General features: G+C 42.5%; 1 protein-coding gene across 1 annotated transcript; it reads right to left on the bottom strand.

Annotated features, from left to right (window-relative positions):
* Positions 1-27759, bottom strand: Nrip3 (nuclear receptor interacting protein 3). The gene is made up of 7 exons (XM_041666911.1): positions 27494-27759; positions 8437-8598; positions 7779-7861; positions 6180-6319; positions 3895-3947; positions 3697-3791; positions 1-3205 (listed from the first exon to the last, which is right to left on the bottom strand). Exons 1-7 carry the CDS (start codon positions 27665-27667, stop codon positions 3190-3192), a joined length of 723 nt encoding a protein of 240 aa, XP_041522845.1. The 5' UTR covers positions 27668-27759; the 3' UTR covers positions 1-3189.

Below are 27759 nucleotides of genomic sequence, written 5' to 3'. Positions count from 1 at the left end.
GGGAAAGATTCCAGTTTATTGATACATCAGTGTCACAAATAAGCCCAGTACAGTCAGAAATGCTGAGCAGATAAAGTGCTAATGCAGAGAGACCTGGCAACAGAAGGAGGGAGGAATCCAGCTCATCTCCTCCATGTCCCCAGCCTGAAAAGGTATTTCTACTACACAGAGCAAGGGTAGCTGGGTAATCCAATCTATAGTGCTTTGAGCTAAGGAACACGACATCATACTAGTGGACTGTGTGCAGAGTTAGGAAAAGGAAAGTCAAAATATCCTTTCCTCATAGACATTCCTAGACATAGAAATACCAAAAGTAATTTTTTTAACTTCCTGGATGTGCTATCTATTAAGGAGTGAGACAGGCAGCTCTCTGTGAGTCTGAGGCCAGCCTGGTCTACAGAGCAACTTCCAGGACAGACAGGGATGTCTACTACTTCCCTGGGACTCAGAACTGATGTAGTAGACACTTTCTTACACCCTTAGGAACACTAAATTCCTGACGAGGAAAAACTCATTTACTTCTTACTTTGCTAGCTCCCAAAAGCAGGCCAGCATCCCCTGTGAACACTGGGGAGATCTAGAAGCTGTAAGAGAATTTGGCAGCATTTAAAAAGTGTTAATGACGGGAGGCAGTTGCAGAAGTATTTATGAGAGTTCAAGGCCAGCTTCCTCTATATATTGAGTTCCAGGTCAGCCAAGGCTACATAATGAGATCCTGTCTCAAAAAACAAAACAAGCATTAATGAATATCAAGATTTCTTATACTTATCTTGAAGCATTTTAGGTGTCTATTATGCCTGGGAATTAAAAATAGCTTGGTTAAAGAATTCAGGCTATTTGAACAAGCTGAATGAACTGGACATCAAGTACAGTTTACCCCAGTTGTTTCTATTTCCAAATTAAAAAAAAAATCACTGACTGATTTTTGAGCCCAGAAGGAACACTAAAGGTCATCTAGTTACCCTCGTGTCATACAGCACTGAACTCAAAAGGACCAGGATCAATTGTATCTTTCAGGAACCTGAGAATTCCTGGCCTCTCTTGGTCCTCGGGAAATTCAAATAAGGAGACACTAGAAGGAGCCTGCAGTATGCATCCCTGGCAGCCTAGAGTCAAGGCTTGGAGTGGACTCTCAAGTAGGGAAATGAGGGGTGATACCTTCCTGCTCTGTCCTGCAAGAAGCAGACTGGTGTGGTTCTGTGATAAACAGAAGAGCAGGGAGACCTCAGTGGGAAGGGCACAGTCCCCTCACATGGGAAGCCGCTCATAGGCACGCTGACGGCTGGAACACTAGACAAGATGCAAAGTCTGAGAACTGCTATGAGCCAAGGGTAGACTTGGGACAATCTTGAAGGGATACTCACAGTTGGATAGTTTTCCGACTTAGCCAAATACTTCTATAACTGAACTGCAGGGGAGATTCCATTATAGAGACCTCTATGCCTGAGACGACACACTAGCAAAAACAAAATAACAACTACTACCCTGTGATGTCCCCAAACCACTGAGATGGGTCAGGAAATACTTGGCAGTTATAAAGCTTGTTCTGTTTTGTTTGTCTTTTGAGACTGTGTATCGCTGACTGGCCTGGAACTCATTGTGTAGACCAGGCTGGTCTCATACTCGGGGATCTGCCTGCCTCTGCCTCAGCTTCCTGAGTGCTGGGATTAAAGGCAAGTACCACACCCAGCTCCTAATGGTTCTTAACACTGCCAGCTGCCATTCTTTCCTTGTACTGAGGGGTTTCCCAATCGTCAGTTCCCTATCTGGAGGTTTCAATCCCAGGCACGGCTCCCAGGCAGGCTTTCCCACTAACTGAGTGTACGCAGCCTCCTCGCCCTATTCTGGTCTGTCTTTGGCTTTTGTTTTCCTTTCTACCTCTCTTTCCAGCTACTTGAATCATTGTGACATGTAACAAGACAGACAGAAATTCTGACTGGTTCTTTGGGATAATCAGTATCTGATGGTAACCATTAGATTATTAGTGGTATGTCTGGAGCTAATAACCCTTCCAATCTATAGTTTCTTTCTCTTGTGTTCAGTTCACTGTGAGAGACTTGTCTCATCTTTGCAGCCTGTTTTCATCCCCTCACTCTCATTTTTTCCTGGTGTGGAGCTGTGCACCTGTGCACGCTCACAGAGGCCAGAGGGACATGTTGGGTATTCCTCTGTCACTCCCCACTTTGTTCCTTTGAGGCAGGGTCTCTTCCTGCCTTTCTTTCCCTCTCTTTCTCTCCCTCTCTTAGTTAGACTGGCAGCTAGAAAGTCCCAGCAGTTATCCTGTCTTCAGCCCTTCAGTTCTGGGGTCACAGGCGTGTGTAGGACTAGGTCCAGCTTTTGTTTGGGTACTGGGATCCAAATGGCAGTCTTCATGCTTGAGCAGCAAACACTTTTAATCACCAAGCCGTCTCACTGCCTCTGGTGCTGGAGATTGAACCCAGGACCTTGTGCACCAGACAAGCACCCCAACACTAGCCCACATTCAGGACCCTCCTTTTTTGTACTCTAACCTTGCTGCCTTCCTCTTAAGGCTTGGGGAAAATGAAGCAGCACAAAGCCTTGGTTTATATGCCAGGCTGATTCTGGCTGTCTTCTGCCACTGACTTAATATCTAAGTGTCGATGATACACTTGCCTGTCTGTGTATTTAAATGAAATGTCTGGACTATATAGATGATCTCTCTGAGACATCTTTCAGATCAGGTCACACTGGAAAAATCAATCACTTCATTAGAAGAGATTCTAACTTCAAGACATGTTTCTGTATCTCTTTGAAATAGCTAAAAAGAGGTTCCTATTTACTATATATTTTACTATTTAAAGAAAGCAAGTGTTATCTGTGGAGAAATAGAACCTGGCAGCCCCTACACTGGACTAAGAAAAGCAAATTCTTGTAATAAGCAGAGAAATAGGCCACAAATGAGACCTGGCAGTGTCAAAAGGGGTCTATAAATTAAATATTCAAAGAAGTAAAAAACAATGGCTGTTTAACCATTAAGCCATTAACCAGACAAGATCTCTAAGCACAGACTATAGTCTAGAAAGGTCTGAGTGGGAAGAAGCCCCTGCAGGATATACTTGAGGGAAGGACTTGGTCCATAGCAAGTTGCTACTGCATTTAATTCAAACCCAATTTTCTCAGTCTGTCAACCTGGTGCGTCTGCACATGCAGACACGCTCCAGGCTGCAATTATGCTTCTGAAGTGCTGAAATGAGAAAGAAACAAGGAATTGATAACAAATTCAAAGAAGTTAATCTGAAGGCAAATAAACTGGCTTAAAAACTTCTTTGTGCATATACCTATAATCCCATCACTTAGGGGCTGAGGCAGGAGGCTCATGTATTCAAAGCCAGCCTGGGGTACATACTAAAACCCTATTTCAATGTCTCCACTTCCACCTCACACCCCATTTCATGCCTGGACTACATACTGAAATTTTGTTTCACACACACACACATGTGCATGCACACACACACACACACACACACACACACACACACACACACCTTAAAAAGCTATTCATTTCTGCCTGTACTCTGTGTGCTATCATTTTTTAATTATAGCATGTAGTCTACAGAGTTCTGTGGGACAGTGAACTCTGGTTGGGGGAAGGGCAGACTGAAAACTAAAGATGGGCTGTAACCCACACACTGAGTCCCCCGACCCATGACAGAGGGATTCAACTTTAGTACTCACTTGTCTTCACTCAAAGAAACTGTCTCCACAAAAGGAATTTCTTCTTTGTCTGTCTTCCCAACGATCAGCCGACGCTTATCCAAATTTATGATACACTAGAACAAAGGAAGATCCCTCACTGGTCACTTGTCAGTGACGCTACTCTCAGGTCCCTGCCTCTGAGAGGAAGCATCAAAGGAAAAGTAGAGTCGGGCCTACCTTCAGGGATCTAAGAGTCTGAAGACCAAGGGACAAGTTTTTTTCATTATCATCTATTAAAAACAAAACAGTAAGATTCAGACATTGCCATGTTGGCTTAGATGTCAGCCTAATCACTGTTAGGTTCATTATTCCCATCCATCCATCCATCCACCCACCCAACAAACCATCCAGCTAAGTAGCCAATACACATCTGTTGAACATCTATTATTGAGTACTTTCTCAGATCAATGTAGTTAAAAGAAGGTAAAAGCCAAAATTCAAATCAGAGTCTTTTTTACTCTAGAGGACAGAGGCCTTCAGCAAAAAATAGGCAGGCAGTCTAACTTAGAACATATGAGAAGCACAGAGGGAGAGTGGGCATTTATGGCAGAGGAGTAAGAAGATCGTGCCGTCACCAATAACAAGTTCATAAAAAGTGCCCTGGGGGCAGGGGGGGCGGGACTGGAGAGATGGCTCAGTGGTTAAGAGCACTGGCTGACCTTCCAGAGAACCCAGGTTCAATTCCCAGCAGCACATGGCAGCTCACACCTATCTGTAACTGTAGTTTCAGGGATTCTGACCCCCTCACACAGACATACATGTATCAGTGAGCATAAAATAAAAATAATAATTTTTAAAAAGTATGCCCTTGAGCTGGGCAGTGGTGGTGCACGCCTTTAATCCCAGCACTCAGGAGGCAGAGACCGTCAGATCTCTGTGAGTTCGAAGCCAGCCTGGTCTACAAGAGCTAGTTCCAGGACAGGCTCTAAAACTACAACAAAACCCTGTCTCAAAAAAAAGTATGCCCTTGGGGACATTTTATTTTTTATTTATTTTTTATTTTTTTTTTAAATTTATTTATTTATTAAGGATTTCTGCCTCGTCCCCACAACCGCTTCCCATTTCCCTCCCCCTCCCCCGATCAAGTCCCCCCCCTCATCTGCTCGAAGAGCAATCAGGGTTCCCTGACCTGTGGGAAGCCCAAGGACTGCCCACCTCTATCCAGGTCTCGTAAGGTGAGCATTCAAACTGCCTAGGCTCCCACAAAGCCAGTACGTGCAGTAGGATCAAAAACCCACTGCAATTGTTCTGGCTTCCAGCAGGCAAAATTGCTCAGTGGGCAAGGTGTTTTCTGCCAAGTCTGAAGACCTGATTCAATCCTTGAATCCACATAGTGGAGGGGAAGACCTGACCTCCATCCAAGTGTCACATCACATGAGCATACCCCTCTCCCCAAACAAGTAAATAAGTAAATGTAGAAAAAGTCTGTTTCCTTGTGGCCTGTGTGCACAATGGAATTTTTTTATCCATAAAGAAGAAGAATGTCATTTGTAGGAAAATGGATGCAACTGAAGATAATCATGGGAAGTAAATTAAGTCAGTCCCAGAGACAAATACTTCAGGTGTTCTCTCACTTGTTTGTCTTAGATTTCAGATGGACACATAAAGTCATAATAAACAGATAACATAAAAGAGTGGAGAATCCCCCTAGGGAAACAATGTGGACTAACTGGACAGAGGAGAGTGAGGAAGAGAAATGGGGTATGTTCAAAGTATATTTATATACTTGCATAAAAATAGCCTTATATTGTCAAGTATAATTTTTATTACTAAAAATTTAATTACATGTATTTATTAGGGGAACATGTACCATGGATCACACATAAAAGTCAAAGGACAATTTGCAAACCTCAGATTTCTCCTTCCACCATGTAGTTCTGGGCATCAAACTCAGGCTGTCAGGCTTGATGACAAGCATCTTAATCCACTAAACAATTCCACTAGCTCCTTTCTATTTTTAAAAATTTATTTATTTAGTATTTATACATATGTATATACACCATGTATGTGTACAAGAGCCTGAGGATGTCAGAAGAAAGTGTCAGATTCGTGGAGCTGGAGTCACAAGTGACTGTGAGCCATCCTATATGGGTGCTGGGAACCTAACCTGAGCTTTCTGCAGGGGCGGGAGACACTCTAAGGCATCTCTCCAGCCCCCAGTAAATACATATTTAAAAATTAAAAAAATAATGTGCTGGGTTGAGCATGGTGATACATGCCTTTGATCGTAGCACTCAGAAGGAGGGACAGGAGAACCTGTGAGTTCAAGGCCAGCCTGGTTTGTAGAGAGACCCTGTTTCAGAAAGACACAGAAAATGTGCTGGGTATGGTGGCACTTCAATTCCAGCACTTGGAAGGCTAAAATTAGCACCAAGGCACACAGCGCAAGGAAACAAGAACCTTGAATTTTGAAGAAGTCAGGAAGGTTCATGTCCACAGGTCTAGTCCCCAATGTAACTCACCAACCACAGCCGCTGGGCAGTCCAGACGGAGAGAGCCCACTGTAATCAGTAGGTGCTCAATCTGGCCTACTACTTTGAGATGCCGTGGTAGAGAAAGTTTTTCTCCTTCATGCTTGTGAGATTTGACATGGTCCTTTAGTCTGAAACACAGAGAGATATCATAATCTCCTTGGCAAAGGCTTCTGATTCACAATTGGGGCTCTCTTGGGACTTCCTGGGCTAGCCAGCTTGTGCTTGCTTCAGCCCTTCTTCCTAAACATGCCAGAGAAATACAAAAGAAACCACGAGACTTGTTTCCTATTTTTAAGAAGCTTACATCACTACCTGCATTTGTGAAGAGAGGAGCTGACACATTCAGAGAATTCTGCTTGTATCCTAACCTCCCCATATGTGTGTGAAATAGTTTAATTAGTGTGTCTTTTACCCATCTGTAGATAACAAATATCAGAGGACAAATTAATACTAATTTAGAAAAAGCTTCATTCAAGGTCCTATTTCCCCCTCCTTTCTATTTTAGTCTATCCCTACCAGATTGTCTTAGGCTATAAGGTTAATGGGGACAGAGATTTATTTGGTAAGTGCATTGATATTGGTATCATCAAAGAATATTTATGGAGAAAGTTCTCACTAATTTGACTTGGCTTTGCAGGGAAGGAAAGAAAGGAATGGAACCAAGGGCTCACACAATTACATAAGCTGATTGGACTAGCTAGCACCCAAGCTATTATGGTTGGTGGATAAATGCTTAATTACGGACCTTCAGTGCCAATACTTCTGCTCTCCTCCATTTCCTCTCTTTTGGTGTTCCAGCCCATCCAAAAGAGAAGTAATTGCAGTTTTACAGACGGCCATTAGTTCCTCCAGAATCCTGGCAGTCTGCTGCCTAATTGGCACCAGGACATTATTAGTCTTTCTGGAACCATCATATTGTACATACCTCATCTCTTTACCACATTAAAAAAATAAGATTCTTCCCACTTGAGTCCTGGAATCTTCTTTACCCCAACCCTAAATATTAATCCGTAAAATTCACAGAGCCAGCTTCAGGGAGTCACAGCAGTGAGGGGGACTAAGAACAAGGCGGATGTAGAAGATATGTAATGCAATCATTAAGAATCCAAATGAAGCCCTGTGTAAGCCCACTTGAGAATATTCGTGTCTTGGATGAAATTCAAAATAGGCCACTTGGTCTGTCTCAATAACTGTTTAATCACAGAGATTTTTGTCTGAGTAAATCTGATTTGATTTACTGTCTACAGGGAAATATGGAAAACAATACTAGGTTGATTCTGCTCATTTTAGGCTAGATACCTCAGGGGCCATATGGTATTTTAGAAGAAAGAGTAGGAAGAAGGAAAGAAGTAACGGGAAAGGTTGAGTGAAATGGCGGTAAGTCTGCTCAAGATGTAGAAAGCAGGAGTTTGCAGAAGGCCCAAGGTGTCCTGGATCTCTTCAACTGTCTGACAACTGCTTAGATTAAAAACTTTGCATGTATCTCTGTGCTTCTGTGGATTATAGTCAAGCGTCTATAACCTTAAACCAGAGTCAAACAAGGAATATAATTACATCTGACATGCACCCAGCACAGTGGCTGCTTACCCCAATCTGTCCACACAGGCCGAAGAAATGAGATTATACTGACAGCCGGTGTCAACCAACGCTTTCATGTCCTTTCCTGCACACTGTGGGAAGGAAATGTGCTCTTTAATAGGATCCAGAGAAGCCAAAGAGGAAAGAAGCAGCAAATGTCAAATGCAAGGCACGGTCTGAGAGTCACCTTCCAACTGATCAGTCAGAGCCGTCCCATTTTCTCTCGCTGATAACTCTGTCTTTGGATGTTTTTCCTGCTAACTAAGGCTGATTGAATACCCAAAAGGAACTTTTGGGGTTTCATTCTATATACTAAATATTACATACACAATCTTTTTAAAATAATTATTCTGGGGGTCAAATAGAGGGCCTTGAGCATGCTAGATGAGTTTACTACCTCTGAACTACACCCCAGCTCTTTAAAAAGATCACACATCCTTTTGTAAAACTGAAAAAAAGCTTTGGTACCTCTTCTCATTCATATATGCACATATATAAAGTATTATATGCACTTCTAATATACAGAACTTTAAAACTCATTTATTAATTCTACGCTAAGATCCACTATCTATAAAGTTTTGAGGAGAGGACCTCCTGTTGGGATTATAAAGAGCCCCCAAATCTTACTTTCTAGAAACTTCTATAAAAGCTGTTCCCTGAACATTACCTGGCAGGTCACTAAAATCATGTCATCATCTTCACACTTCTTCAGCCCTTCAGACTTTGACTGATTGAATTTGTTGGTCTTGGAGGCCCAAGGGACACGACTGCTCCGGAGCTTGGACAGGTTGGTTTCCATGAGGCGCCTCTGCAGAATGTTATGAGGTTGCTTGAGGGACAGAAAGCAGAGTCTCCTTATTGCCAGGCCACTCCCTCCTCTCCCAACACCCCCACCTCTACCCCGGCTCCACAGATGTGATGAGAAAGCTCACATAACAGCTCCAGTGAGGATGTCACTGGTATTGTCAGGGCAGGTGCTATAAACCAACATGTAATAGACTCCGGAGTGTGCTTCTTAGTTTTTTCTCAACCTGATACAAGCTCAGGTTATCTGAGATGACCCCTCAGTTGGCCATAGGAAAGCTTGGGATACATTTTCTTGACTGACAATTGATGTGGAAGGGCCTGGCTCACTGCAAGTAGTGCTGTGCCTTGGAAGGTGATCCTGGGGTCTACAAGAAAGCAGGCTGAACAAGCCATGAGGAACAAGCCATAAGAGCAAGCCTTTAAACAGAATTCACCCATGGCCTGTGCTTCCGTTCCTACCTCCAGGAGGTATGGTCTTATGGGAGGAAGTATATCACTGAGGAAGCCCTGCGATAACCCCACGGTGTCCTCTCTGCTTCCTGTTTGTGGCTGAAGATGTGAGCTTTCAGCTCTCAGCTTCCAGCTGCAATCACCATGCCTGCCTGTAACCACGCTTCCCCACTGTGATGGTGATGGACTCAAGCCCTCTGGAACCATAAGTTCAGATAAACCCTTCCTTCAATAAACTGCCTTGGTCATGGGGTTTTATCACAGTAATAAAGAAGTAACTAATACAGGGAGATAGGGACCATCTTAAGAGAACTGAAGAGCCCTGGTGATGTGGACTTCTGCCTTCCTCTCTATACAAGGGCAAGTCAGGACAAAGAAGCTTTATTCTAGAATAAGTGATCTCTGTATTTTCCTGAACAACTGTAAGTCGGTGCCTTATAGAAAGGGCAGCTCATTGGCATGGGTACGCAGAAGCTCTGCTCACTGCTACGTTAAATGTCACCCCATTTACTCTTACTTTTCATATCTACTTTGCAGGTGCCTTGTGGGCCTGGCTCTTCTGAAGGTGGAGTTACGAGCTTGGCTGATGGAACAGGAAGACAGTAATTCATGGCTGAGTAAACTTCTTAGCATACACATTTTGGAACCAGGCAAACTCCACAGGAACCATCCTGACAACCTGCAGCCTGGAAAATACTTGGCCTCCCATGTTATTCATTTATCCACTTTTCTCCTCTCCTCCTCCTCTTTCCTGTCTTCTGTCCGTCTACCTTCTCTTTCCACAGTTGGAGGATTTAACCTAGAGTATGCTATATTTGCATACCAGTCAAATACTCTACCACTAAGTTTAGTGAACCTAAAAGTAGAAACAGACACTGACTGAGAAGAGAACTTAGCATCCTTTACGTGTGTGTCAGGAGGGAATGCTAGGAACAGATGACAGGTCTGCACTTCAGTAGAACTTGGTAGTTTTTAGATAGTGGTCCTCTATTCCTGCTCAAAGTGGCCTCCAGCCCACTTAGAACACTACTTCTTTCCTCTTTATCGTAGGTTAAGTCATTTGACCTGAGACATTTTCTATACACATGTATCTTGTGCCCACTTTACAATAATAATGTTTCAAAACTCTCAAAGGATAGCACTTAATCCCTATTCTAAGCAAGCACATTCCTCCTCTGATTCAAGGAGTAAGAAGCTTCTCTTAGAAGTCTAGATCCCAGAAGGTCCTGGGGAAGGGGATAGCAGAGAGGAAGGCTTTATTATAAGCTACCTCGCAGATTTCAAAACAAGGGAGTCAGAGCTGTGACTCACTAATCTCTAGTGAGGAGAAGAAATAGATTCCCAAAATACCCTGATTCTTGGCAAAGCAAGTTATAAATTAGTATCCTTGAGGAAAGGAGAGGTCGAAGCACCGACGAAGGAAAAGCTTGTTTCCTAGCTTGATAAAGGTGGCTGGAGAAAGTGGTAACTCCATCAGACTTTGTGATGCAATACTGAGAGAACGCTTTGCTCCTCAACAGAAAGAAACTCCTCATTTTCTTCTCTTTCGGTAATAAGATGGATCCTAGCTCAAGCCATAGTAAAGCAGGGTGGTGATTTCTCCCCACTTAGCAGGACTGACCCAGACAGTCTGAATTTGCAGATAGGGCTTTTAGGGCCACCTGATCAAAGCCTGTTCGCTCTACACTGTTGTGCCTAAGCATGGTCACTCTGAATTCACTCCTGGTGTCGTGTTCTTCTGTATTCCTCTCCTTCTCCTGGATCCTTCCTCTGTAAGCTAAGGAGCACACTCAATATTCTTAGACTCTGGAAGAAGACGTCTCCACAAAACTCAAAAACATACAGTGGATACTTTTTTTTTTTCTCTCGAGGCAGTGCTTCTCTGTGTAGTGTTGGCTGTCTTGGAACTCACTATGTAAATCAAGCTGGCCTCAAATTCAGAGATCTGCCTGCCTTTGCCTGACAAGTACTGGGGTTAAAGGCGTGCACCACCGATTCCTGATCTATCAGATTTTTAAAGTCAAATATAATATGGCTCATAAATATGGTTTCAGTTCTTAATCTAATAGAAAAAGTTCAACCAATGAAATAATAAAAATAAGAGAGCAAGACATAAGAAATATATATGATAAACTTCCACAGCAGATTTGTAGAAGCCAACTAACCCACATTCAACTCAGACACATCATTTTATTATGTCTACATATATTTTTACAATTTATTGATTTTTATTCCATGTGTATTTCTGTTTTGCCAGCATGTGTGTCTGTGTGAAGTTGTCAGACTCCCTCAAACTGAAGTTACAGGCAGTTATGAGCTGCCATATGGGTGCTGGGAATTGAACTCAGGTCCTCTGAAAGAGCAGCCAGTGCTCTTAACCACTGAGCCATCTCTCCAGCTCCATGTCTACATATTTTTAAGTTTTACTGCTTTGCTCATTTTTATGTGTTTGGGTGTTTTGCCTGCATGTGTATATGTGGACACTGTGCATACCTGGTACCCTCAGAGGCTAGCAAAAGATATTAAATCCTCTGAAACTAGAGCAACAGATGGCTGTGAACCACCATGTGGGTGCTGAAAATGTTCAACCCAGGTCTTCTGCAAGGACAGCCGTTCACTTAACCATTCAGTCGCCCCTCCAACCCCAGGCCTACACATTTTAGGAACCTACATAGCTGACATTTTCCTTGTTCCCAACCAAAATTTTCCTAACAATAAATTTAAAAAAAAAAAAAAGAAAGAAAGAAAGAAAAAAGAAAAACCAAAATCCCACAAGAACAAACAAAAAAATAGTAAGAGAAAAAGAAAACAGATTAACTAGCTTGGACTAAGAAAATTTGAGTGTCACACACTATCTTACTTCACAGAGCACAGGAGCAGCAAGGGCTGACAGAGGCTTATATACTCATTCCCTCCATCTTGGGCAGTTAACCTTCCACAGCAGAGCCACGTGACTGAGTTCTAGAGGATAGAAAGGGAGTAGATACACACGCCTTTAGGACTGCCCATAAAATGGCCCTAAAAGGCCCTGAACACATCATTGCTTCCTGTGTGTTTGTTTGTTTGTTGAATTCTGAATGGGTAGCAGAGTTGACTGCCATGGCAACCTTTTCAGAGGCCCCTGTCAACTTGGGTCTCTGGAGCTATATGCAAAGTTATCTTGCCACAGTCACCCTCAGAATTTATCTCAGGACCCTCTGCAGATATGAAAAGGCATAGATACTTGTCTCTTATATAAATTGATGACATTATTTGTATATAACCTGGTCATATCCTCCCCTATATTTTAACTATATCTAGAATGCTTACAATACACAATACAAAGTAAATTGTTGTTATACTATATTGTTTAGAGAATAATGGCCAAGAAAAAAAGTCAGTCATGTTGGTAAAGAAGCAGGCTTAAAAAAAAACCAAACAGGGTCTCATTAAGTAGCTCTGACTGGCATTGAACTCACAGAGATCTGCCTGCCTCAGGCTGAGATTAAAGGGATGCACTACCACTTGCAGCTCAGAGGTTTGTTTTTAAAAAATATTTATTTTATTTTTAAATAATTATTTAATATTAATTGTGTATTTGTGTACATACATACACACATGAGGCCAGGAAAAGGTGTCAAATCCCCTGAAGCTGAAGTTATTAGGCAGTTGTGAGTTGGTCAAGATGGGTACTGGGAACCTAACTTGAGCCTTCTGGAAAGCAAGTGCTCTTAACTGCTGAGCCATTTCTCTAGTCTCTATAAACAGTTGTTTTGTCTGTTATTTTTTTTATATACAGTTGGGTGAATCTGTGGATACAGAACCCACAAATATCAAACGCCACTTGTACTGATACTTAAGAGAATTATATTTGAGCTATAACACGAATAATATGTCTAGCTGCAAAAGCAGTTTTCTCAACCAACCCAAAACCCTGGCAAAGCTGAGAAGTTAAAGGTATTGTAACTTCTACCATCTGAGGTGTGAGAAGGGATAGAGACAGGATGGTTTAAAGCAGTGGTTCTCAACACGTGCATTGTGACCCATTTCACTGGAATTGCATACCAGATACCTACATAACAGCTCATAACAGTAGCAAAATTACAGCTATAATCATGGTCACCACAGCATGAGGAACTGTACTAAAGGGTTGCAGCGTTAGGAAGGCTGAGAACCACTGGTTTAAAGTCTGCATATGACTCCCACTTGACCCAAACAGTTGGGAAGAATGCTAAAGTTTATTCTTTGTAAGAGCAATTTAAAAGACTGATTGGTTAATAGTTTGGCTTCCAGATGTGTATAACAGGTATTGAATAGTATTGGGTACCATACTAAGGAAGAACTAAAGGATGTAGACTTAAAGATTCAGAGGGCAAAACCTAGCACAATGAAGGGGAAAAAAAAATCTACCTCAAGATATCTTTATAAAAAAAAAAAGTAAAAAAGAAGACAGCCGAAAAGATATCACATTACTGTGGAATGTCATAAATGACACAAATCCCAAAAGCTTCCAAAGAGAAAAATATGGTCCAAATACAAAAGATTTGGAGTCAGAATGATAAAGAAGCAGATGCCAAGAGACAATGTTTAAAAACCTAACAGTGGGGAGCCGGGCGGTGGTGGTGCATGCCTTTAATTCCAGCACTCGGGAGGCAGAGGCAGGCGGATCTCTGTGAGTTCAAGGCCAGTCTGGTCTACAAGAGCTAGTTCCAGGACAGGAACCAAAGCTACAGAGAAACCCTGTCTCGAAAAACAAAAAACAAACAAACAAACAAAAAATCTAACAGTGGGGCTGAAGAGATGGCTCAGTGGTTAAGAGCATGGGCTACTCTTCCAGAGGACACAGGTCCATTCCCAACACCCACAACACCCTCCTATCAGTCCAGTTCCAGGGATGTCCAGGACTCTGATGCCTTATTCTGGTTTCTATTGGCACAAACACATGCAGACAAAACACCCATATACATAAAATAAAGACAAATAGTTTTAAAAGTCTAAAAGTAAATAATTTCATACCTAATCATGCTATTAATCCACTCTTGAGGAGATATTTACCACACAACCATAAGAAATTACTGAAAGACAGCCAACCAAAAAGAGGGAGACAAAATACAAAAAGCATGGGATCCAAGAAATAAAGGATCCAGTAGAGAGGGACCTAGAGAACTGGCTCAATGGTTAAGAGCATTTGGCTGCTCTTTCAGAGGACATGAGATCGATTCCCAGTACCCACATGGTGGCTCACAACCTTCTATAACTCAACTTCTGTAACTAATGCCAGCTCTGGAATCAGCTGGAACCAGGCATGCATACAGTAACAGACATATATGCAGGCAAAACACTCATACACATAAAATAAAAATTTTAAAAGGACCCAGTAGAGAAGGACACCAAAGTAAATTCTGAGAGCAATATTGGAGGAAAAGTTTGCTTATTAAGACAAACAGCATCCAGACAAAAATGTAGCATGAATTCTAATTGGTCTTAATAATAAAAACCCAGAGTCAAATATTAGGGGGCGAAAGCTGAAAGATCAGAGAAACAGAGCAGCCAGCCACTAGTTCTTACCTCTACGAAATCCTCAGACCAAATGAGGTACCTTGTCTCTCCAAGTCCTCAGACTGAATGCAGTCTCTACAAAACATCAGACTGAATCCTGAGCTCCTGTCTCCTCTCACCTTATATTCCTCTCTCTGCCCTGCCATATCATTTCCTGTCTCCACCTCCCTACTGCTGGGATTAAAGGTGTGAGCCACCACTGCAGGGCCTCTATGGTTAACTAGTGTGGTTAGCTCCACACTCTGATCTTCAGGCAGCTTTATCTATTACAGCACAAAAAAAAAAGATCTATTATCTATCACCACCCCAAAATGAAATGAGAACATGGGAATAATGTCTTTATGAGGAAAAAATGGACCAAGCGTGGTGTCACATGCTTGTAATCCCAATACTTGAGAGGAGGGGACAGGAAGATCAAGTGTTCAAGGCCAGCCTTAGCTACATAGTGAGTATAGGATAAGGCTGGCTCACATGAGACTCTGCCTCAAAAATAAAAATGAGTACACCCTGTGCCAGAGTCCAGCCAGATAGCTCACCCTCATCAAAGAACCTTCTTCTTTTTGCAAGAGACAGAGACCACAACCCATCAAAATGCAAAGACCAAGTGATCATGTGGTGCTCAGCTCTAACTTCTTCATTCCTAACACAGCTCCTGCACCAAGGGTCAAAGAACACAAAGGCAGAGGGGCTGGAAAGAATGTGAGACCCAGAGAAGCAGGCAATCTGTTGTGAGACTGCATCTTCTAGAGGTGTCAGGGAAGCTATAACTATTAAATCTCAACATGGCTGCCTAAGCAAGACCTGAACAAGGACAACACCAATAGACGCACTAACAAGGAGGGGCAAGTCTCGTGGAGCCCCAACCTAGACAGAAAACTATAGGCAAGTAAGGAAAGCTGCAAGTGGGAGAAACAGTCCCCCTAGGAAGAGCCCCCCAAATCCAATACCAAGCAGTCGGCCCTGAAATCCTTTACATATGACTGAGAATATATAATATCTATATATCTATTAAGAAAAAGAAGACATGAATTTGAGAGCAAAAACGGAAGTACATGGGAGGAGTTCCAAAGAAGAAAGGGAAGGGAGAAATGATATAATTATGTTTTAGTTTCAAAAAAATTTTAATGAGGGGCTGGAGAGATGGCTCAGTGGTTAAGAGCATTGCCTGCTCTTCCAAAGGTCCTGAGTTCAATTCCCAGCAACCACATGGTGGCTCACAACCATCTGTAATGAGGTCTGGTGCCCTCTTCTGGCCTGCAGACATACACACAGACAGACTATTGTATGCATAATAAATAAATAAATATTTAAAAAAAATTTTAATGAATAATGTATAGATATGGATCCATATCTATCACCATGCACAAAACTCAAGTCCAAATGGATTAAAGACCTCAATATAAATCTGACCACATTGAACCTGATAGAGAAGAAAGTGGGAAGTAGCCTTCAATGCATGGGCACAGGAGACCACTTCCTAAGTATAACCCGAGTAGCACAGACAATAAGAGCAACAATGAATAAATGGGACCTCATGAAACTGAGAAGCTTTTGTAAAGCAAATGACACCGACAATAAGGCAAAAAGGCAGCCTACTGAGTGGGAGAAGTTCTTCACCAACTCCACATCAGACAAAGGACTGATATCAAAAATATATAAACTCCTCAAGAAATTAGACATTAAAATTCTAAATAACCCAATTTTAAAATGGTGTACTGAACTGAACAGAGAATTCTCAACAGAAGAATTTCAAATGGCCAAAAGATACTTAAGGAGATGTTCAACTTCCTTATCTATCAGGGAAATGCAAATCAAAACAACTTTGAGATACCATCTCACACCTGTCAGAATGGCTAAAATTAAAAACACTAATAATAGCTTATACTGGAGAGGATGTTGAGAAAGGGGAACACTTATCCATTGCTGGTGGGAATGCAAACTTGTTCAACCAGTTTGGAAATCAGTGTGGCAGTTTCTCAGAAAATTGGGAGTCAACCTATCTCAAGATCCAGCAATACCACTCTTGGGATTATACCCAAAAGATGTTCAATCATACTACAAAAGTATTTGTTCAACTATGTTCATAGCAGCATTATTTGTAATACCCAAAACACTTCCTAAATATAACCCCAACAGCACAGACACTGAAAAAAACAATTAATAAATGGGACCTCCTGAAACTGAAAAGCTTCTATAAAGCAAAGGACATGGTCAACAAGACAAACGATAGCCTACAGAATGGGAAAAGATCTTCACTAACCCCACATCAGACAGAGGTCTGATCTCCAAAATATATAAAGAACTCAAGAAATTGGTCACCAAAAGAACACATAATCCAATAACAAAAAAAAAAAGGAGTACAGACCTAAACAGAGAACTCTCAACAGAGAAATCTAAAATGGCTAAAAGGCACTTAAGGAAATTTTCAGCATCCTTAGTCATCAGAGAAATGCAAATCAAAACAACACTGAGATTCCATCTTACACCTGAAAGAATGGCCAAGATCAAAAACACCGATGACAACTTATGCTGAAGAGGTTGTGGGGGGGCAGGAAGGGGGAAGGAACACTTCTGCATTGCTGGTGGGAATGCAAGCTGGTACAACCCCTTTGGATGTCAGTGTGGCAATTTCTCAGAAAATTAGGAAACAATCTTCCTTAAGACCTAAGAATACCACTTTGGGGTATATATCCAAAGGATGCTCAATCGTGCCACAAGGACATTTGCTCAACTATGTTCATAGCAGCTTTGTTTGTCATAGCCAGAACCTGGAAACAACCTAAATGCCCCTCAACTGAAGAATGGATAAGGAAAATGTGGTACATTTACACAATGGAGTACTACACAGCAGAAAAAAATAACAACAGCTTGAATTTTGCAGGAAAATGGATGGAGCTAGAAAACATTATTTGAGTGACACAGAAAGACAATTATCACATGTACTCACTCATAGGTGGTTTTTCAACATAAAGCAAAGAAAACCAGCCTACAAACCACAATACTAGAGAACTTAGACAACAATGAGGACACTAAGAGAGACTTACATGGATATAATCTACATGGGGAGTAGAAAAAGACAAGATCTCCTGAGTATATTGGGAGCATGGGGACCTTGGGGGAGGAATGAAGGGGAAAGGGGAGAGGCAGAGAGGGGAGCAGAGAAAAATGTAGAGCTCAATAAAAATCGTTAAAAAAAGAAAGTGTGACACATCTACACATTAGAGTACTGCTCAGTAGTAAAAAACAAAGACATCTTAAATTTTGCATGCAAATGATTGGAATTAGAAAACACTATCCTGAGTGAGATAACCCACACCCAAAAATATGAATATGGTATGTACTCACTCATTAGTGGATACTAGCCATAAACAAAGGACATTGAGCCTATAGTTCATGATCCTAGAGAAGCTAAGTAATAAGGTGAACCCAAAGAAAAACATATAGGGATCCACCTGGAAATTGGAAGCAGACAAGATCACCTGCCAAAATTTGGGAGCATGGGGGTGGGGGGATAGAAGGAAGGGGAGAAGGGGAAGAAGAGGCGAGAAGGGGAGGATTGAGGAGAGTTTGAGGCAACGGAATAGTTGATTGAGATGGAGGAAGGACAGATATGAGAGCAAGGAAAGAGATATCTTGATTGAGGGATCCATTTTGGGGTTAGCAAGAAACCTGGCTCTAGAAAAATTCCCAAGAATCCACAAGGATGACCACAGCAAAGACCCTAAGTAATAGAGGAGAGGGTGCCTGAACTGGCCTTGCTCTGTAGTCAGACTGATGATTATCTTAAATATCACCATGGAACCTTCACCAACAACAAATGGAAACAGAGGCAGAGAACCACATCGGAGCACTGGACTGAGCTCCCAAGGTCCAGTTGAGGAGCAGAGGGAGGGAGAGTATGAGCAAGGAAGTCAAGACCATGAGGGGTTCACCCACTGAGACACTTTGCCTGAGCTAATAGGAGCTCACCAACTCCAACTGGACTGGGAGTGAACGAGCATGGGATCATAGCAAGGTGCCCTACCCCAGGCATTACGTCCACATTCAAAGGAAGAGAGGAGGGGATGGAAACCGTACTGATACCATCCATCCCTTTTGTCAGGACTGATGTGGGAGTGTCATATATCAATCTGTTGATTTCATTGGTTAAGCAATAAAGAAACTGCTTGGCCCTGTGGGTGGAGTAAACAGAACAAAATGCTGGGAGGAAGAGGAAGTGAGGTCAGACTCCACAGCTCTTCTCTCGGGAGCAGACGCCTGGTTCTCACAGATTATTAGAGATGGGTTGATTGGGATGTGAGAATTAGCCTGTAAGTGCTAGAGCTAAAGGGCCAAGCAGTGTTTAAAAGAATACAGTGTCCGTGTAATTATTTTGGGTAAAGCTAGCCGTGGGGGCGGCCGGGTGCCGGGGACGCAGCCCCACCGCTCTTATTACTACAAATGGTGCCCACGTGGACAACTGAATCCACAGAAAGCCTGAAAAAGCTTGGGAAAGAGTAAAGCATGTTTTCTTGATAGTGACAATTTCTCGGATCTGCTCTGCTTGCTAGAGGCGAGCAAGCGCCTCATCTAAGAGAGGCTTCCTGACTCAGCTTTAGCTGCAAAACCCTGCAGCTCATTAAGAGGTCCTGCCACGAAACACTTAAATGGTGTTGACGAAAAGCTGAACGCATGCTTTTCGGTTTTCAGCCGTAGCAGGAAAAAAGCTGCGCCATTTAAAAATGCCGGCTTTCTGGGCTGTCCTGCCAGGGCAAACTCTGACTCTTTTATGCAGGTGGTTCGTGCAGTTTGCGAGCACAGGCTGCTGAATCTCGCTTGCTGGCAGGGACATTGAAATGCCATAGAGTTGTGGCAGTAAACATGCCTACAGCCGGTACCTCAGCCATGAGGCTGGAAAGCTAAGGAATGGACTGGATCTAGCTGGCAAAGCCACGCCTTTAATCCTACCCATATTGCTCAGTAAATTAAAGATTCATGTGGTCAGAAAAAGAGAGATATACAATAAAGAGAGATTCAAAGACAGAGAAAATTTCTGAATGGTTTAAAGTGTGTTAAAAATATATGCAGACTAAAAGTTGAAGTTCTTAAAGTAAAAAACAAAAAAAGGAAGAGAGTTGTTGTGTGTGGTAGTACACACCTTTAATCCCAACACTTGGGAGGCAGAGGGAGATTTACCTCTGTGACTTCAAGGTGTGGTAGCACATGCCTTTAATCCCAGTGCCTAGAATGCAGAGACAAACAGATCTCTGTGAGTTCAAGGTGTAGTAGTCTACACCTTTAATTCCGAATGCCTGGGAGGCAGAGACAGGCAGATCTCTGAGAGTTCAAAGACAGCCTGGTCTACAGAGTTACTTCAGGTCAAAGATACAGAGAACCTGTCTCAAAAAGCAAAGAGTTAAAAGTAAAAATAAACAAAATAGAGGTTAAAATAAAACGAACAAAGATGGAAAATACACAGAGAATCTTGATACTGTATGCTATTATGCTCTCTTTGAATTGTTTGAATGCTGAGGAAGGAGCAACAGCTGCTAAAAGATATTTATTTATAAATGCTGCTGAACTAATCCAACATAGATATTTTGATGCCTTGACTTTGAAATTTGGATCTAAGGACATGATGCTTTGGAAAGGAGTTTCTTATTTTGTTTTCACAGAGGATGAGACTTTGTTCATTTCTTCTATTCCGATTTGGTATGATGGACCACGCCCTCCTGAAGGGTTGGTGTGAACACCTTCAGAAAATTGCTTCGCTCAACTGCCAACTGAGATGAAACTAGCACACAGGTTATACCATGAAAGACCTAATTAACGACGCCCCCATTCAGCAGGAAGCAGTTTGGAGAGAAATAACTGCGCCCATATTCCCAAATAATGTTTATAAATGTTCTTTTACATTTAAAGGGGGATATGATATAGGTATGAATAATTTGCATTAATATAGATTTTGCTTTATTGATAGAGATTTACGGTCAATTTTGTTATATGTATATGTATTTCTGATATTGATTAAGGTATTGTGATTGTGTAGTTCATTATTAAAATGTAATGTACAATTAGGAAATATAGGTCAAGTTTGTAGTCATATTAGTTAATATTTTCTAGATGTGCGTAGATATAATTTAGATAGGCATTCTTCATATTTTTCAAAGATTATAGAATATGGCATTTTAAATGTTTTAATAACTGAGGACTTTTCATGACAATGAGACACTCTGCTCCTGGCAGCACCAATCTACTTCAAGATGAAGACGGGCATCGAAGAGGCTCGTTATGGAGTTTGATAGCCATTTGGGCAAGAAACTGCTCTTGCCTGGACTATTGCATAAACTGGAAACAGAGAACCCACAGAGAGAGGACTACTGAACTTGCCTAAAGGTGAGATGATCTTTCGGGGTTCCTGATTCGTGAAGGAGTCTGCAAGACATTCTGCAGGACACAACAGATAGTGACTGAACAGACTTTGAATTTTCCTGCTTCATGGAAATGTCTGCTGGATACTATGGGCCTGAAGGCTGAAGATTGATGCCCCAACGGTACAAAAGAACTTTGGGTGACTGTACAGGCAGCGAGATGTCTCTGTCATTTCTAGAATTTTGGACTTCTTGTTTACTTAGGTAATATTATATCTTTCTGGAGTCTTTGATGGAGTTAAGAATAGTTAGTTATAGTTATAGTTTTCCTTAGTTATGATAAAGATTATTGTAACTTTTACTTGATAACTGTTTTGTTATATGTAATTTTGCTATGTTAAAGTTAAAGCCTTCTTTTTTTTTGTTTAAACAGAAAAAGGGGAAGTGAGTGGGAGTGTCATATATCAATCTATTGATTTCATTGGTTAAGCAATAAAGAAACTGCTTGGCCCTGTGGGTGGAGTAAACAGAACAAAATGCTGGGAGGAAGAGGAAGTGAGGTCAGACTCCACAGCTCTTCTCTCGGGAGCAGACGCCTGGTTCTCACAGATTATTAGAGATGGGTTGATTGGGATGTGAGAATTAGCCTGTAAGTGCTAGAGCTAAAGGGCCAAGCAGTGTTTAAAAGAATACAGTGTCCGTGTAATTATTTTGGGTAAAGCTAGCCGTGGGGGCGGCCGGGTGCCAGGGATGCAGTCCCGCCGCTCTTATTACTACACAGGACAGCAAGTATTTTTCTAGAAGTTCCCTTAGCAGTTTTCCCCCTATATTTTATTGATGAAATTCAACAGCCATCCTCACTGCAAGATACCTTGGAACAGAATTCAGCTTTTCTAATCTCTATAGAAAGTCAAATAGAAAAGGACTGAAAATGGGAAACCAACTCGATAACTATAGCATCTGCTCAAGCATGCAAAAACTATGTGTTTATATGCATACACAGCACACTGTGATTTTTTTCAAGATTTATTTAATTGTTAAGTATATGTAATTGTGTATCATGCATTTGTGTGTGTGTGCACGTATGTGTGTCTGTTTCTTGATTGCAACACAAGGTGAAGGGTCTCAAGTTCTTACTACCATGCCTTACCTGCCATGAGCTAAAATAAATCATTATTTCCTAAAGTTTCCTTAGTCCAGCATTTTGTCACAGTAACAAGAAAAATAACCGATACACCTGCTTACTATCCTTTCCCTCACAGATGTCCTAATGTGTCAGGGCAGGGAGTGCATGCACGTGAGTGCAAATGCCCTTGGAGAACAGAAGCGAGCACTAGATGCCCTGCATCTGGAGTGGCAGGCGGTTGTAACCACCCCATGGAGGTACTGCTAAACAAATTCAGGTCTGCTGGTCAAGCAGTGTGTGTCCATAGCCCTGGGCCTCCCCCCAGCCCACACTTGGAGCTATCACCTGCGGACACTCGAGTTTATTACACAAACATGTGTCCATTTAACTACTTAATTACTAATGGATTTCTTCCATATTTTTGTCACCAGAAATTCCGCAGTAAACTCACTGTTTTCCTGAACATCTCTTCCGACGAGCTTCTAAAGCCATCGTTCTGTTTATTCTTTGCCTTGTCTGCTGGTTCCTTTACCTCCGCTCCTTTTTAAAACGTCCGTGGTCTTCAGTGCTCTATATTCGGCCTTTTTCTCACTCTATGTATTTGCTTGGGCAATTTTATCTGTTTTCATTGCATAAATTACTACCTTCATGAGGACTCTATCTCAAGCATGACTCTCGCTCTGGGGTTTCAGGCCCAGAGCCAAATGTGCCCCCTACTTGGACATTCTACAGGCACTTCAGACTGAACTTGTCCTACCCATATTTACCAAAAGGTTTATTTCCTCTCTATCCCATATCTTGGTGAATGAAATATAGTACTCTGTATTTCTACTGCTAAATCTAAGCACCTGTAACCCTAAAACATTACCTTCATGATCTCTTTCCTAACAAAAAGTCAAGATCTACCCTACAGCCACCCTCCCTCCCAGCTCATCAATTTAATTACCCCTGTGGGAGGGCTTTCTACTTTTAACAAACTGCCACTTGTCGCATATTACCTCGGGCAAATCACTAATCTCACTGTCTTGCTTTCTTTTCTTTTTTTTTAAATATTTTTTTTTATTTTGTGTGCACTGGTGTTTTACCTGTCTGTCTGAGGATGTCGGATTACCTGAAACTGGAGATAGAGTTGTAAACTGCCATGTGGGTGCTGGGAATTGAACCCCAGGTCCTCTGGAAGAGCAACCAGTGCTTTTAACTGCTGACCCATCTATCCAGCCCCAAATTTTGCTTTCTTTAACAGTAATAGAGGAAATCTGAGCTCCCCATTTGGTCAGTTACTTCTTCCTGCCAACCTTAGCAAAAGGCACCACCATCTACTGGATGGGTTTTATTTGACTAAGTTTTGAGATGAGTCTCACTATGTTGTCCAGTCTAGTCTTAAGTAGCTTGGAACTACAGGCAGTATACCCAACTCATACACATTCTTTTTTTCCATTTTATATTATATATATGGGTATTGTGCCTGCATGACTTTGCATGCAGAAATGTCAAAAGAAGGGAGGAGTTAGATCCCCTGAAAATGGAATTACAGAAGGTTATGAGCCACCATGTGGGTGCTGGGAATTGAACCCCAGTCAGTCACAAATGCTCTTTAGCACCGAGTTGTCTCTCCAGCATCACACATATTCTTATTCCTTTCCTATTCTTCTCTTCCAAGTGCTGCTGCTCCTCCTTCTAACCCACATCCTTTTCTCATCTTTACCAACTCCACTCTAACCAAGCTACCATCTTTCCTACCCATAATGCAACAGCCTCCTAACTTGTCATTCTGATTTTTAGGTTTCAATTCATCCTTTATGCAGTGAGCACAGTAATTTTTGTAATGCATGTCATGTCAGAGGTGTAGTTAGTGGCAGGATCCTCACCTAACATGTACAAGGCTAGTCAATCCCAAACGTGGCAGAAACAGATCTAGCCTTCCTTGTTTGTCATTTTGTTCCAGCCACACTGGCCCCTCTCAATTCTCAGTTACGTGAAGCATCCTGATGGCCAGACTTTACACTGCTGTATCTTTTGTCCAGAAATTCTTTCCTGACATATTTTACTGCCTCATTTCCTTTTATATCTCTATACTAAATAGCACTTTATTTCTTGACAATTACATACATGTATACAATGTCTCTTGACCATATCCACCCCTATACCTCCCCCATTCTCTCCATCCCATCCCAGTTCCCTCCAGAGGCTGGTATTATACTGGCATTTCACTCCTTTTCTAAGGCTACAAAGTTCTCTAGTCCTAGACCTGTGGCGTTACAGGCTGAGCTGCTCTACCTGACAGAAACCTGTTCTCAGGTATTTAACAGTCAATGTCCTGCACTGGGTTATACTATCCTTCCCCTGGCCTTAACCCTAGTTAGTTTGACTCATGTTTTTGGCTCTATGCAGATGCAAACATAGGAAAGAGAGAAAATCTCTTCCTCTGCAACTAGACAAGGAATGATATATAGCCAGACAGGTCAGTAATAACAACATATGAGAAACACAGCATATCATTACATGATGTAACTACTTTCAAAAAATAAAGTCTTAAGTACAACAAGAACTTTTATTAGCCTGATAGCCAAAACAAGAAAAATTACACTAGGCAAAACTCCAAAAATTAGGATGTTTTTATCTAGCTCTGTCTGTTTTCTGTTTTGTTTTGATTTTCTTTGGTTGGTTGGTTGGCTTTTCCAGACAGGGACTCTCGTTTTAGCCCTAGCTGTGCTGGAACTCACTCTGTAGACCAGGCTGGCCTCGCACTCACCTGACTCTGCCTCTCAAGTACTGGGATTAAAGGCATGCACCACCAATGCCTGGCTCTATCAGCTTTTTTTAAAGTCAAATATACTATGTCTCATAAATCTGGTTTTAGTTCTTAATTAAATACAAAAATCCCAATATAATGAAATGATAAAAATAAGTGAGCCAGACATAAGAAATATGATTAATTTCCATAGTAGACTTTGTAGCAGCCAACTCCACACACAAAGCAATTGGATAAAGGCACTATCCTGGGGCCAAGAGAGCATGACCATCTTTGATTACCTTACAGGTGCCATCTGCCAAACCAAAAATGTTAATATCAAGCCATAAGCATTACAGAAACAGCATAGTACAAGGTAGATAATTCAGAAAAGTTAGCAGCATCATTCAAACACGGGATACCTGTATGATAAAAAATAATCCACGGTCTTAACATTGCTCAAGCCCCAGAGTCAATAAAAGCTGAATTTGTAACACCCTCTCATGCCCCCTTTTTGTTCTTTCCTGTCGGGGTTGTTTGGTAGCTACTTCGACTAAAAACTGCAGTTAATTCTAATGCCCTCATGGAAAGAGGTGGAGTCAGCATGATCTACCTTGTCTGCAGAGTGAGTTGATAAGAATGTGTTCTGAGATAATGCTGAGGCTGTTTGTCAGGAGGCTGCTCCACCCCAGCACGGGCAGCTCTCCCAGCCCTCCTTCAGTCTGCCTTGGTTTCTGGGATGCGTTCTGCCCACTCCCCCCCCCCCCCAATAACTTTCACATTAAAGGTGTGAGAACAGTGAGAGAAGGAGATTATGAAAATGGGGTACAGAAAGCGTGAAACGTGGTTCAGGGTTTCACAGTCAACTGCAGGGCGCCATACCCATGGCTATCCTCAGAAAAACGCCTCTTTGTAGCCATCAGCTAGGCTTGATGCTGTCCACTCCTGTGGCTTAGCTGTGATAGAGGGAGTCAGAACAGAACTAGCCTTACACAGCTCCAAGTAGTATAAGGAATGTTAGGAAGAAGGATGCTGTGGTAATAGACCTCCAGAGAAGCCAAACATCCATGCCTTAAATCCAGCACCTTACAAGCCCACACTTTGACTCTTCTCATAATACCTCCCACCTTACTGAATAATATTACTTTGGTCTGAAGGAGAGAAGATTTGGACTGAGTTTGCCAAATGAATCCTGGATGCTTCAAAGTGAAAGAAGGCAAGAGAGAGTTACCTCTTTGGTAGGGTACATCTTAACCCCTCAGCACTCTGGGTTAGCACGACTAGATCAACTATACCCAGGCTCAAGCCGAAAAACAGCTTTTTAAAAAACAGAGTAAGATAACTGGAGTGGCTCTGTCCCTTCATGAGAGCATTTAATGGAGGGGAAATCTTTAGTAGTGATGATTCATTAGAATGATTTTTAAAAAGCAGAAGCACTAGCTTCCATTGCTATACTGGGGCCAGAAATAGCAATTTCAGTGAACCAGGGCTAACAACCACATTCAAAATCAAGTATTTCAGAAGCTCAAAATATAAAAATATTAGAAAGATTATCTAGAGCATTTATTTCGTTGCAAAGACATTTAATTAATGTTTCATAAATTTCTCCTTGGATAATAAGGAAACTATAGATATAAGAAAACAATCAAAGCTGGGAGTGGTGATGCATGCCTACATAATCTCAACAATCATGCAACTGAGGCAGGAGGATTCAGAATTAGAGGCCAGCTTGGACTGTGTACCGAGGGCCAAGTCAGCCTAGATTACATAGCAAGACCCTGATATCTCATTAAAAAAAAATCAAAGTACAAACTCCAGATGAAACTACAAAATTAGCGATAAATTTGTGAGAAAGGGATGAGAATTAAATATAGGTCATATCCCTCAGGCATTCACCCTTATTCAATATGGTTTTGGATTCTGACCCACGTCCTGGACTTCTACTTAATACCAATAATAATCCTACCAGAAATAAAAACCTACACCAACCCCAGCTCCAACTGTGAACATGAATTAGTTGATCTGTGAGACGGAGCAGTCGGGGCTTCCTCCCTCTGCTCACTCTTTAGAGGGAGGACTGAAGAAGAGGAGAAATCAGAGGGATGAGATGTTTAGGTTCTGGAAATATTCAAGCTCGATTCCCTTTTCACCCCCCCCCCCGCCCCGCCCCACCCCACCTCCACTCAGGGTACAAAATCAAAGATGGATTAAGCACAAAACTAAGACTTGGGGCGGCGGGAAGGGGGCGCAGTAGAAACAACCAAAGTCATCTAGATTCAGAAACTGTCACTAAACCTCGCTTTCTACTGTTTCTCAGTCACCCACTGAGAGTCACCTCTGTCTGGGACACAGGACTAGCCACGCAGCCTGCGAGGAGGCTGTGGAAGCTGAGACTTCGCTGGGAGGCTCCAGCCCCGGGAGCCAAATTCGAGATTCCAAATAAGCGGGAGGAAAGGAGATGGGAGGGCAATGGGGCAGGGCAGGGTCTCTTTCTTCCTTGCACTTGGGAGAAGAAAGCCGGGCTCCCGGGAGGAGGCTGTGCTGAGGGAGAACAGCCGAGGTCCCCAGGGATGTGAGATAAGGAGGGTCTCCGCCGAGCACCCGCCAGGGAGAGGGCAGCGATAGGCCTGGCCGGTGACTCAGTGAAAGCGGCAGCGAGGGCCTGGGCGACAGCGGCGGCCCGGAGGCCGGAGGCAGGCGTGGCCGGGGGTGGGGAGCTCACCGTGTCCTTGGACGAGCCCAGCTTTTTGAGGCCGTCCAGGGGCAGCAGGTCGGCGGAGTCCTTGTGGATGAACTGCACCGCCTGCTTCATCCGGCGCTGTTGCCGCAGGGACGCCGCTTCCCGCATGTCGGTCTCCTTGCGGCCGCCCTCGGTGAGGAGTCCTGAGTAAAACATCGCTGAGGCGCCCGCGGCCCGGCGGCCGGGTCTCCCCGCCCCGAGCACCCTCAGCCTCGAGCTCCTAGACAGCGCCGCGGGAGCCGGGCTCC

This window comes from Microtus oregoni, unplaced genomic scaffold (assembly GCF_018167655.1).
Source record: "Microtus oregoni isolate MIOR12 unplaced genomic scaffold, Mior012 000016F_ref0000370, whole genome shotgun sequence".
Taxonomy (NCBI): domain Eukaryota; kingdom Metazoa; phylum Chordata; class Mammalia; order Rodentia; family Cricetidae; genus Microtus; species Microtus oregoni.
This window is presented reverse-complemented; position numbering and strand designations above follow the sequence as displayed.

Coding starts and splice junctions, on each gene's coding strand:
- Nrip3 (XM_041666911.1), bottom strand. CDS start 27,667: ATGTTTTACTCAGGACTCCTCACCGAGGGCGGCCGCAAGGAGACCGAC. Junction 8,599..27,493: donor TGGGCTCGTCCAAGGACACG/GTGAGCTCCCCA, acceptor CTGTCCCTCAAG/CAACCTCATAACATTCTGCA. Junction 3,948..6,179: donor CTGCCCAGCGGCTGTGGTTG/GTGAGTTACATT, acceptor TGTTTTTAATAG/ATGATAATGAAAAAAACTTG.